The 12,911-nt window shown below is 45.4% G+C and overlaps 1 protein-coding gene across 4 annotated transcripts in view; it reads right to left on the bottom strand.

The window, feature by feature from the left end:
* Window positions 1-12,911, bottom strand: part of TNK2 (tyrosine kinase non receptor 2) — a 394,078-nt gene that overhangs the window by 19,148 nt on the left and 362,019 nt on the right. For 2 of the 4 annotated variants that reach the window (XM_078667996.1, XM_078667994.1), the window contains one exon: window positions 11,190-11,234. The exons of the other annotated variants lie outside the window; for them this stretch is intronic. In XM_078667996.1, the coding sequence (XP_078524122.1) occupies window positions 11,190-11,234 (45 nt within the window). The remainder of the gene's footprint in view (window positions 1-11,189; window positions 11,235-12,911) is intronic. 4 annotated transcript variants of the gene reach the window in all.

Below are 12,911 nucleotides of genomic sequence, written 5' to 3'. Positions count from 1 at the left end.
TTTTTAAAAGTCCACTTTGATGGCCATCTAGCCTTCAGGAGGGGGCTTGGGCGGGGAAAGCTAGCTGTTGAACCTTTGCAGAGTTAGACCGGTGAATCTCAACGCTGGAGGTTGCATTTTCATCTGTATCAACAATCGTAGCCACCAATGTAGTAGAACAACTATCCCATTTCCTACCTCTGCTTGCTTAATGATATGGTGTTATATTCCATAGGTGCATTATGGGCAAACTCACTTTTGACTAACGGATTCTTACCCCTGATGAAGGGCTTGTCCCAAAATGCATCGGGATTTGTAAATAATGCAAAGTTAATTCACTATCAGCATGTGATGGTTCAACAAGACAAATATGAATTCTTCAAACAAAATAAACGAAGACCTTCATTACAAAGTAGAGATGACTGTATGAACATTAACCCGTTGACCGCGGAGCAAATTCCACTACGGTGCGGTATTTTTAATCAGTGGGCGGGATTTGGACTGTCCCCGGCCGTCCTCTGCACACACCCACCGTGATGTGGGATGGCTCCCGGCCGTCCTGAGCACGGAACGGGTTAATTACTTTAAGGAATTGCACTACTACGCTAACCAGGATTGCAAAGTGGGGAAGTAGTTCTTGTCTAAGACAACGCTGTTAGTATGGTGCTATTTTAATATTTCTGTGTCATGTTGCATCACTGTACCTGCTAGCATCAGTATCACTGCCTTCTCAGCTGCTCATCTCCACAGCAGCTCGAGTCTGACATAAGCTTTTTCGCTCACGCATTGTAGAGAAGTGTTTGTGATGCATTACTCACAAACTGCTCATCTGTCGTGTGAACAAGTCCCTGTGACCTCAAAGTTTTAGTATCGCAATACTTGCAAGAGGGCCCTTTACCCTACCACACTCCCGCCACATATGAAGACCTGGCTCGAGAGACGCGTGCTCCTACCTTGTAGGTCACCGAACAGACTGTAAGCCACTCACAAAGAATTGAAAACTATCTGCCTCAGTGGTTTGCTGCATTCAATAATCTCTTGAACATCCCACAAGTTGGCTTTAGGCCTGGCCAGACTACGAAACTTGTAGTTACCTCAGTACTTGATGAACTGCGGATGTAGGTAGATCGCAGAGAGGTCAAGCATTGGTTCTCCTCGGCCTCGCCGCAGCATTTGATACCATAGATCATTTTATCCATCTTGAAAGAGCCAAGACATCTGAGCTACAAGACTGCGCTATAATGCATCAAATCATTTGTGTACGCTGTCGCAAAACAGTCCCTTTTCACTCTGCGCACTCTTCAGCAAACAGCATCTACTGCGGAGTTCCTGAGAGCTCAACATTACCTCCTCTCCTTTTTAGCATATATGTGGGTACCACCAGCCTTCGAACCACTAAATCTGGGGTCCAATTACACTTGTATGCCGACAACACGCAGTTTTTGTTCGCACGGACATCAAAAGTTGACAAATCCATAAAAGTGATCAGCATTCAAGAAAAACTGTTTTGTTCTCAGGTGGATGGCTGACATTTTTATTAAATTGAATCCCTCCAGGATCAAAGCATCAATCACATAGTACTTTATGGAGAATTGGGAAGGCCTCTTTCTAACCAAATGTTATGGGTCCTACGCCCTCTCCTATGAACTCCTTTAAAAATCTGGGAGTTTTACAGGATGCAACTGTACCCCTTGAACAACAAAACACTAAGGTCGCCAGGAGGCGTTTCTGGGTTCTTAAGTTGTTAAGAGGACGCTGCATTTTTAACCCTCTTCGTCTTCATAAGCAATTGTCCAGACTCGCTTGGACTTTGCAAACATATGCACCTTAGCTTGTCAATCAAACAGATTTGAAGATGACAATTAGTACAAAAAGCAGCAGCATGCTTCACAGCCCAGTCAGGAACCATATCACTCCCAATTGTCTCCAGCTGCACTGGCTTCCCGTGGCAAAAATAATTCAATTTCTTTGGCATAAATAATTCAATCTAAAACCTTTGTTAGCTCACTTAAAGTGATGCATAGCCATGCGCCTTTTGCACTGTGCTTGTGAAATATATTGTAATAAAAAAAAAAAATCTTAAAAGGGCTTAGCCTTTACTTTCCAATTGTTTGTCTGCTTGCCACTCTGTTTTCCTTTCTTTCTGTTGGTTGCTGCACACTATTTCCTATTGGGTTCAAGTTTCTCTTCATATTTTTATCTCATCAGTGGAGCCTGGACCAAGTACTCCTTCCTTTGAACTTTTCATCCACAATTTTTCTTTCATGGACCTACTTTTTTCTTCGCGATCAAGCGTGTTTGGGGACTTCATGTTGTTTGAGCAGCTGTGCTCACAATTTGGATTCTTTAAAACATCCAGCTTGTATGGTGATTGAATGTTTGTACTTGAAGGTTTCTCATTGCAAACACGCTCACAGAATTCACTCAACTACAGAATTTCTTACTTGGAGTTGTTCGAATACTAAGCGACTTTGGTGACTGCATTTAGAGCACGTTTTTATAGTTACATGGAGAACGCATGTAACTGTTACACTGCTCACAGAATTCAGGTTTGATTTTTAACAGTTGCTTTTTTAATCACTTCTTCATTTTGAACACCACGAGTTATGAATATAAAATGCATGTTCTTTCATTTCTTTGCAGAGAGAAATTTTTTATCTTTGCAAGCATATTTTCATATGCACAAAAGCACTGCATGCAATACACAAATCATTTGAACAGGAAAACATTTCTCCATTTGGTATTAATGCTTTTGCCGTGAGACTTCTGATGTAAACAATCAATGTTTTTTTGTACAGATCTCATTGTTTGATACAAACGCTTTCATCAGTTAGTTCAGGGCTGTACTTAATAATTAGCAACTTCACATTACTTGTTTGTGCTACACAACCTTTCAAGATGAATTCTTGACTTTACAAATAATTCTTTGTGCTATCGCGTACTTAATTTTGTGGCGTGTTTTAGAACATTCCATACAGTGCGGGAGATAGCAATAGGTAGATAACTTAATTAGGAACCTCCTCTGGTTTCTAATGTAATATACTGTGTATCTTAATGAAAATGCTTTCGGTATTTTATCTCTTTAAGGTGCTTTTTTTGGTAACATTTCGATTATGTTTCTCTGTATAAAGACCATTTCAACGTTTGAAACCGGGCATGGAACTGTGTTGTGTAAAACAATCCAAAACAGAAACATTTATATTCTGCTCTTACTCATTTTAACATAACTACGAGCAGATTTATTGATTTTATGCACCCATTGCATCTCAATCCATTCGCCAGCAGACTTCCAACAGAAAAAATAAATATTGTATGCATTTAACACATGCAGTGTGTCAGTTCAAATTGTACGCCTTTATTTCGATGTAGAACTAATCTTTCTTTCCTTATACGTTCATATATTTTTGGTCGTCTCCTTTCACCTACATTAAATTCACTTCATGGCCAAATTAGTAATTACTATGACAGGCTCTGTAATTACACACAAAGCATGAACTTTTCAAAGACAAAACCCGCATTTGAGTTGCGGCGTCACTGTAACGTATGGTGAACTGTGCACATCACAATGTTTATAACTCATTCACTGTGAGACTTCAGAAACTGTCAACACAAATGACAAGATCTCTTCACAGGAAAAATGCAGCCAGCCTTTAACACAATCTCAACAATGCTCGCTTTCGACATCTTCTCTTTGAGGTTCAATGCAGATGGTTTAGATACTGACAGTCTGTGTCAAGTACAATGCAAGCATTGTTGAGAATTGTGTTAAAGGAGGGAGGCGCTTTTTCTGCGAAAAGATTTTTTTCACTTCTGTCTACAGTTTCATACGTCTTGACTGTGAGAGGGCCATAAACAGTGTAAAGCGCCCAAGATCACCATATCTTAACTTGACGCTGAGACTCAAATACGGGTTTTGTACTTTGAAATATTCGTGCTATGTGTGGGATTGCCTAGTCTGTTAGATTAAATACTAACTATTAGTAGAAGTGCCCAGCATGTGATAATCACATTGCTTGCTAACGGGATACAGCTTTTTAAAGTTTTTATATTGAATGTGTTTTTTAACATAATCTTGCAGTTTTAATTATTTATTGAATTATTGCTGCTATCTCGTGTGCATTGAGCACATTTTCACTAAATGAATTGATTTGCCCCTGGTATCTATGTCTATGCACTGTGATTTTCTCCCTCCCCTCTGCTACGTCTACTTTGTACTGTCCCGGTGAAATTGCTATGTTCTCATGTTTTGGCAACCTTTTTCTTTTGAATTTGATGTCCCTGTATTGTTTGGGTCGCTTAATTTTTATACTGCTTGCTCTTTTGTTCTTGAATACTTTTATGGTCCTAGTGACCGAAATAAAGGTTTTTGAAATACTAATGTGGCCACTGAGTGCATTTAATGTAGGTGAAAAGAGACCAAAAATATTTTAACGTATAAGGAAAGAAAGATTATTCTACATAGAAATAAAAAGAGTACAATTTCAACTGACACAGTGCATGTGTTCAATGCGTACAATATTTTTTTCCATCTGAAGTCTGCTGGTGAATGCGTTGAAACGCAGTAAACGTTTAAAATAAAAAAATCAGCTAGTAGTTATGTGTAAAATGGGTACGACAAAAGATAAACATTTCTGTTTATACCTGTTTGGCACTACATATCTCAATGCGCTCTATTTTAACACGTGAACTGCTGCTTTCAAACAATGAAATGGCCTTTATTCAAAGAACCGTAGTTGAAATGTTACGAAATGAGAATCATAAACAGATGAAACAAAAACAGCATTTTTTATTAAGATACAAAATACGTTACACTCAAAACCCAAGGAGGATTAAGTAATCTACCTATTGCGGTCTCCGGCGCTGTTTTGATACTCTAAAATAAGCCACAAATTTAAGTACGAGATAGCACAAAGATGTATTTGTTATTTGTCAATTCAGGAATTCAGCTAAAAAGGTTGTGCAGCACAAACAAGTACTGTGAAGCTGTTTATTAATTACAGTCCTGAACTTCCTGATGAAAGCGCCTGCATCAAATGTTGAGGTCTATGAAAGAAAACATTGTGTTTTTCCGTCTGAAGTCTCACGGTTAATGATTTTATACGAAATAGCGAACTGTTTTCTTCAAATGATTTGTGCATCACAGCTCAATATGATACTTTTGTGCTTGTGAAAATGTGCTTGCAAACAAATATTTTCTGTCTGCAAAGAAACAAAATGGGATGTATGATGTTACAACGCAGGCTATTACAATGCCTGCCTTTACAACGCGGTTTTTACATCGCAAACCTTTACATCGCATAGCCCTTAGAGGTGCTGGATAGTGGTAAGTATAATTTTCTATTCCAACTCCAGTCCCCGTGGACACTAGGGAAGGTGTTGGATAGAAAATTAAACGTATTCCCTATCCTAGAGCGCCCCCCAGCGCAATGCGTTGTAATGGTTTGCGTTGTAATGACCGCGTTGTAATGGTAGTGCGTTGTAATAGTTTCGTTGTAATGGTTGTTCACCAACAAAATGACATGTATGTTATATTCTTAAAAAGTGGTGTCCAAAATTGAGGAGTAATTAAAAAAGCAACTGTTGAGAATCAAACCTGAACTCTGGGAGCAATCTAACAGTTGCATGCGTTCTCTTTGTAACTACAGCAAACATTGGTATAGCCAACAGGTTTCACCTATGCAAAATCTATTGGCTTTGTCAATGTTTTTTTTTTACTTATTTACATGTTGCACAGCAGTTGAGCTGCTGTGCAACATGGCTTAAAATAAACAAAAGGAGTGCGATATGATGCTGCAAGCATTGTTGTTGGAAATGGCCCATTTTGCAGGGTTATCCTCAAACCTTTTGCTTCTTCCTCCTGTTTTTTACTGACCTGTTTTTATTGGTTTTGGGACGCTGGGCACTTTACCACTGCTGATCAGTGCTAAAGTGCATATGCTCTTTGTGTAAATTGTGTTACGTATTGGTGTTTCCAAGATTGGATATTTGATTTAATTGTTAGTCCCTAATAAAATGCACTGAGTGTTTCAGGATCTGTAAATCAAATGTTGCTAGTGGGCTGCAGCACTGAATTCTGCCACCCACCCAAGCAGCCTGTAACTATAACTCAGGCCTGCCAATGCAGAGCCTGTGTGTAGTCTGGTACTGCCAGGTCGACTTGACAAGTGCACACACTGGCCAGGCCCTAACCTTCCCTTTTCTTACATGTCAGTCACCCCTAAGGTAGGTCGAAGGTACCCCTGTGGGCAGGGTGCAGTGTATGTAAAAGGTAGGACATGCACTGGTGTGTGTGGAATGTTCTGATAGTGAATAACTGCCAATTTAGATTTTCACTACCTGTCCCTGTAGGACAGAATGGGGAGTTTGTTTATAACATCTTACAAACATAACTGGCCCTGGGAGTAAGGTGGAGAAATAAGGTTTAGTATGCCTGAACTCAGAATCTAAGGATTCATATTTTAGTGAAGGTGATTTTTACAATCTGTGTTTAAAAATACTACTTTTAGAAAGTAGGGATTTTTTTGCTCAGCCATCTAGTGGGCCTCTGCTGGGTTTGTGGATTGACTGTCTGGGTTTTGGATGACAGGGGCTGGAGAGGAGCAGAGGTTCCAGAGAGTCTAGGTGGGTCAGGAACAGGCTGAATTGACCTGAGCTAAACTTAGAGTAGGGGGAGGTGATTTCCTTTCACCTGAATGGGCCTGGTCTGCCTCTGACAATGCCGTCTCCACCTCCTGCCAGGAAGAGGCAACAGAGAGGGCACAACTGGTTCTGGCTGGAAAAAGACACTCTCTGCTTGAGAGGACAAAGGATTTTGGGCTACAAAAAGTGGGTCCCAAACCCCTGAACTTTAGAACTCGCTGGAATCAAGGAACCTGCCAAGAAGAAGAGCTAGAATAGCTGCCAGGAGGAGTACTGCCTCTTTGCTGTTTTGTTGCTTTGTTGGTTTGGCCTGCAGTTGCTGCTTCTGCCTTGGGCAGTGAAAGGACTAGACTGAACTTTCTTTTCTTGTGCTGAGTATCTCCAAGGGCCTGAAATCGAGCTGGCCTCCTGGTATGAAGTCTCAGGGACTGCAAAGACGTCATTAACCTCTGGGTGCCGCTTCTGGAACTGCTGTTTCAGTTCCCACAAAGAAGGGAACCGTCAATGACTCCGTCACTGGCTCTGTGTGCTGACGGCATTGCAGACTGCAACGTCTGCAACCCGCACCGCTACCCTGCTCTTACCGAACGATGACAACCGGCTCCACTGAGCTGCTGCTTGCACGGTGACCTGTGGGCAACGCAGTCTGCACCGCCTCGCTTCACTTCACCGTCCTGGTCTCACCGACACTGTCGCTGCTGCTGACTCGACCGTATCGTGGTTGGGGGCACTGCTCGTAAAGTTTCACGACGCACCGCTCCACACAACCGTCTGAGCTGACCGACACACAAGCACCCACAACCTGCCAGCACCGCTTCAAGCACCGCCTCGCCCTGCACCGTAAGCCTTGATCTCACCTACGCCATCTGGACGATCGTCACTGAGCCGCTGCCTACATCGCATCGAGAGAACACTGCGCCCTGCACCGCTTCCATTTTGCAACACAACCGTGATGGTTGCCACGACCGGATCGCACCCCCGTGTAACCCGCAACAAGAAAGGTACTGTTACAGAGTCTGTTCACGCTTTTGCTGGCCCGTATCGACGCGGTCGCCTGGTACTGTTAGACTCTGTTGTTTTCAGCATCACGGTAGCCCCAGATGGAACTACCGACTCGTACAAACTGTGCTTTTGAGGAATTTCTGCAGTTTAGAAGACATCTTGCAAAGTATCTATTTTTCAAGTACTGCATTGTGGATTCTTTATCATTTTTGGTCTTGTCTTAAGTATATAAAATATTGGATATTTATCTAAACTGGTGTGGTGTCCTTTTGTAGTGCTTACACTATATTACTGTTGGTTATGTGCAAATGCTTTACACACTGCCGCTAAGATAAGCCTGACTGCTCGTGCCAAGCTACCAAGGGGGTGAGCAGGAGTGTAACTCCCTTATCCTGACTAGGAAGAAGGGTCCCTATTTGGACAAAGGTACATACCTCTGCCAACTAGAGACCCTCATTTCTAACAATTGTCAGTGTCTTAGCTCTTTTTTTTTACTTTAAGCCATGTTGCACCCCAGCTCAACTGCTCTGCAATATGTAAAAAACATTGACAAAGACAATAGAATTAGCATAGGCGAAACCTATTGGCTTTGCAAGTGTTTGTTTTACTCTTAGTTAAAAATCCAGTCAACCTCACAATCTTTACAATCGTTGGGTAAATCTGCTATACGTTCCAAAAAGTGTACCCTTTATTATGGTGACTTCGCTTTTTCTTGTGCAGCAGGTAAAAAGTGAAACACTACCTAACCAACTGTTCCCAAACTCCTCTGATTAAGTTCAAGAAAAAGCTAAATAATTTACTTTTTTAAAGCACTTCATAACCAGTCTTAGATGTTCCTTCCTTTGCATTATCTTGAGTTAACTGATCTAGTGCCAAGAAGCAACAGAGATCACTTTAAAAGCACCTCTAGCATAACACAAACAAAAACATATGGCGAGGCACTCACAGCTACTCAGAAACTGAAACACTCACAAACACACTGCGAGCCACTCTAAAATATTTTTTTAAAACATTCTGTGATCTATTCTCAAACAAAACCACTTTGATTCAGCCACTAACAGCACAGTGTAAGCTGCTCAAAAACCACACCATTCTGTGAGGCACTCATAAACAAAATGAACCACTGCAAAATGTTAGAAGAGTGAAAGAAAAAAGATTCTGAGCAGAGGCTGAGAGAACCAGGCTACGCGTGAACAGAGGCTGCATCTCTTCTTAAAAGGGGAGAGTGCAGTCATCAGATGAGGTTTTGGGCACAGAGGGACCTCGGGGGAGGGGATGCTGTGAGTGCAAGGACCTGCTTTGGGTGGAAGAGTGCATGGTTCTGTCTTCAGGAAAGGAAATGACTATGAATGTCTGGATATATCTGCGCAGAAGGGCTGTAAATGAGTGGACCTTTACCTACTTAGGGAAGCTGCAGTGAAGGCTGTCAGGAAGGGCATTAAACACATGGTACTGTCTCTGGTGATGGTCTATTCATGCACAGACCAGTCTCAAAGGCCAGTGGATGGAAGGCCTGTTCCTGGAGAAGGACATTCAATAAATGCACGGTCCTGTCTCCGGTGAAGTGGGACTCTGAGTGCATGGACCTGTCTTTGGGGAGGGCATTAAATGCACGGTCCTGTCTCTGGGGAAGAGGCGTGAGTGCACAGACCTGCCTAGGGATGGGACTCTGAATGCATGGACCTGCCCTTGGGGAAGGGCATTAAATGCACGGTCCTGTCTCAAGTGAAGTGGGACCGTGCATGCAGTGACCTGTCTTTGGGGGAGGGCATTAAAGGCACGGTTCTGTCTCCGGGGAAGAGGCGCGAGTGCACCGACCTGCCTGTGAGACGGGACTCTGAGTGCACAGACCTGCCTAGGGATGGGACTCTGAATGCATGGACCTGCCCTTGGGGAAGGGAATTAAATGCACGGTCCTGTCTCAAGTGAAGTGGGACCGTGCATGCAGTGACCTGTCTTTGGGGGAGGGCATTAAAGGCACGGTTCTGTCTCCGGGGAAGAGGCGCGAGTGCACCGACCTGCCTGTGAGACGGGACTCTGAGTGCACAGACCTGCCTAGGGATGGGACTCTGAATGCGTGGACCCGTCTCTGAGGGGGGACATTAAATGCATGATACTGTCTCAAATGAAAGACAATTAATGCATGTACGCCTCAAAAGAAGGTCATCGGATACAAGACCTGCTCCTCAGGACGGCTGTGAAAGCATGGACCTATCCGTGGCGGAGGGCATTAAATGCACGGTCCTGTCTCCGGGGAAGAGGCGCGAGTGCACCGACCTGCCTAGGGATGAGACTCCGACTGCCTGGACCTGTCCTTTGGGGAGGGTATTAAATGCACGGTCCCGTCTCTGGTGAAGTGGGTGTCTGAGTGTATGGACCTGTCTTTGGGGAGGGCATTAAATGCACGGTCCTGTCTCTGGTGAAGTGGACTCCGAGTGCATGGACCTGCCCTTTGGGGAGGGCATTAAATGCACGGTCCTGTCTCTGGTGAAGTGGGACTCTGAGTGCATGGACCCGTCTTTGGGGAGGGCATTAAATGCACGGTCCTGCCTCCAGGGAAGGGGCGCGAGTGCACAGACCTGCCTTGGCGTGGGACTCTGACTGCCTGGACCTGCCCTTTAAGGAGGGCATTAAATGCACGGTCCTGTCTCCGGGGAAGGGGCGCGAGTGCACAGACCTGCCTGTGGGACGGGACTCTGAATGCGTGGACCCGTCTCTGAGGGAGGGCATTAAATGCACGGTCCTGTCTCCGGGGAAATGGGTCTCTGAAGGCATGGACCTGTCTCCGGGGAAGAGGCGCGAGTGCACCGACCTGCCTAGGGATGGGACTCTGACTGCCTGGACCTGCCCTTTGAGGAGGGTATTAACTGCACGGTCCTGTGTCTGGTGAAGTGGGTCTCTGAGTGCGTGGACCCGTCTCTGAGGGAGGGTATTAAATGCACGGTCCAGTGTCTCCGGGGAAGAGGCGCGAGTGCACAGACCTGACTGTGAGACGGGACTCTGAATGCATGGACCTGTCTTTGGGGGAGGGCATTAAATGCACGGTCCGTCTCCGGGGAAGGGGCGCGAGTGCACCGACCTGCCTGTGAGACGGGACTCTGAATGCGTGGACCTATCTTTGGGGGAGGGCATTAAATGCACGATGCTGTCTCAAATGAAAGACAATGAATGCATGTACGTCTCAAAAGAAGGTCAGCGGATACAAGACCTGTTCCTCAGGACGGCTGTGAAAGCTTGGACCTGCCCCTGGGGGAAGGCATTAGATTGACAGGTCGGCCTCTGTTGAAAGGAGTGAATGCATGGGAAGGGCGGTTCTCGCGGGAACCTGAAAGGTCACAAACCTCCCCCGTAAGGTCATGGAGGCGCCACCGCCTAACACCTGTGTGGCTTGTTCCAATCAGAGCCTATCATAGGAGGTCATGCAGGGCAATGCAGCAAGCACCACTGCATCACTCAAAAGGGAGCATGCAGGCATGCCGTGGCACACCGGGTACCTTGAAAGAGGGGCGCTAAATGCGAACAGAGAGCGCAGGAGCAGGGCACAGGCCGCACGGAGCGTCTGAACTTACTCTGAACCAGGATGGCCGGCTGCGGTGGCCGTGGCGGTGGCTCGCCTGAGGAAGGAAACAGGAAGCACAAAAAAGGGCGGAGAAAGAAACAGGATGGGGGAAAGGAAGCAAGAATTAGTAGGCAAGAAACAATGCAAGCAAGCCAAGAGAAAGTCACAGGCCAACAGAAATGAAAGAGATAAGAGGCCAAGAGAAGAGTGCACTGGCTATCCTTCTGCCAGGCAGCCTTATCTGTGAAGGGACGCTCTAGCCAGAGATCCCTGGTCTGCCTGACTTCATGCATAATGTCCATTTCTGAAGGGCCATGTTGTCCACTCCGTAGATTTGCTATCAGTGAATTTTGGGGGGAGGGACTTTTTTTTTTTTTTTTTTTTTTCCCCAAAAACCTTTATTCGAGCAAGCAAAGGAAAATACAAGAATGGGCCTACAACCTCACGGGCTGGCCGCTAATAGTAAGGCACAATGAAAGAGGCAGAAAATCATTCCCGTGGACAGGCACAAGTCAGGTACCAAGCATTACTCCAAACATAGTACAGAGCATATTAATTTTCTGTTTTATACATAAAAACAACAAACACTAAAAAAGGCGAATGCACAGTAATCAAGGTCAGCCCAAATACCGGAGGGGATGGTCAACAATCAGGAGAACATAACACGAGCCATAGGGCTCTGACAAGGTCGGGGGGGGGGAGCAGCGGGGAGAACCGGAAAATCACAGAGCAGTATGAAAAGGTTTCGGGAACGCCAGCCTAGGGAGATAGGGTAACATCAGTAGTGCCAACCATGGGAGGGGTACAGATATCCCCACGATATTCATTCCACTGGCCCCAAATCTTCGTCCACGCCCTGGGTCTGCCCCTGGCCACATATACGGTCTTCTCACGAAACATGGACCAGTCCATGTTATCCTCCCATTTCGAGACCTCAGGAGGTTTGGACGCGCCCCAGAGTTGCGCAATGTCCCGTTTTGCAATCATGTATCCCAAGGTCGCCCATCTAGTCTGGGCTACAGAGTAGTCGGTGGGTTCCCACACATTCAACAGACACCGTCGTGGCTCCGGCCGCAGGGCCACACCAGTCACAGCAGTCATCACCGCAAGCACAGCAGTCCAGTAGGCCGCCACCACTGGGCACTCCCAAAGAATATGTAAAAAAGTAGCACTCAACCCACAACCACGCTTACATAACCCATCCGGGGAAAAGCCCATTGTCACCAAACGCGTACCAGTGACATATACTCGATGAAGGATTTTAAGTTGAACCAAACGGAGACGGGCAGGGATGGCTACCTCTTTCGGAGAAGAGAGTGCCGATTGCCAATCCTCGTCGTCCAATTCCAACCCATCGCCGACCCAAACCTCCCGAAGTCGGACCAATAAGTCTGCCCGATTATTGATCAGTTTCTTATAAATCAGGGAAATGGTGCTATCAGGCAGGTGGCCATCAAGGACACGATCCTCGAGGGGGGAAGACTCGGGCAGGGTCTCATCAGGAGTCAGGACTGAGGCGAGGGCGTGTCGGACCTGCAGATAGCGAAAAAATTCTCTACCATTCAAACCGTATTCCGCCTGAAGGGTCTGGAATGACTTCACACCACCTTTCGAACAGACATCCCCCACCTTACATATCCCAATCATATCCCAGCGGTCGAAGCCCTTAGTAGACCAGAGACACCCCAATCGTTCAGAGGCATAAAGCGGTGTCGCCAGTGTCATTCGATCC

The sequence above is a fragment of the Lissotriton helveticus genome, chromosome 11 (assembly GCF_964261635.1).
Source record: "Lissotriton helveticus chromosome 11, aLisHel1.1, whole genome shotgun sequence".
NCBI classification, from domain to species: domain Eukaryota; kingdom Metazoa; phylum Chordata; class Amphibia; order Caudata; family Salamandridae; genus Lissotriton; species Lissotriton helveticus.
The sequence above is the reverse complement of the archived record's forward strand: the minus strand, read 5'-3'. Positions and strand labels throughout refer to the sequence as shown.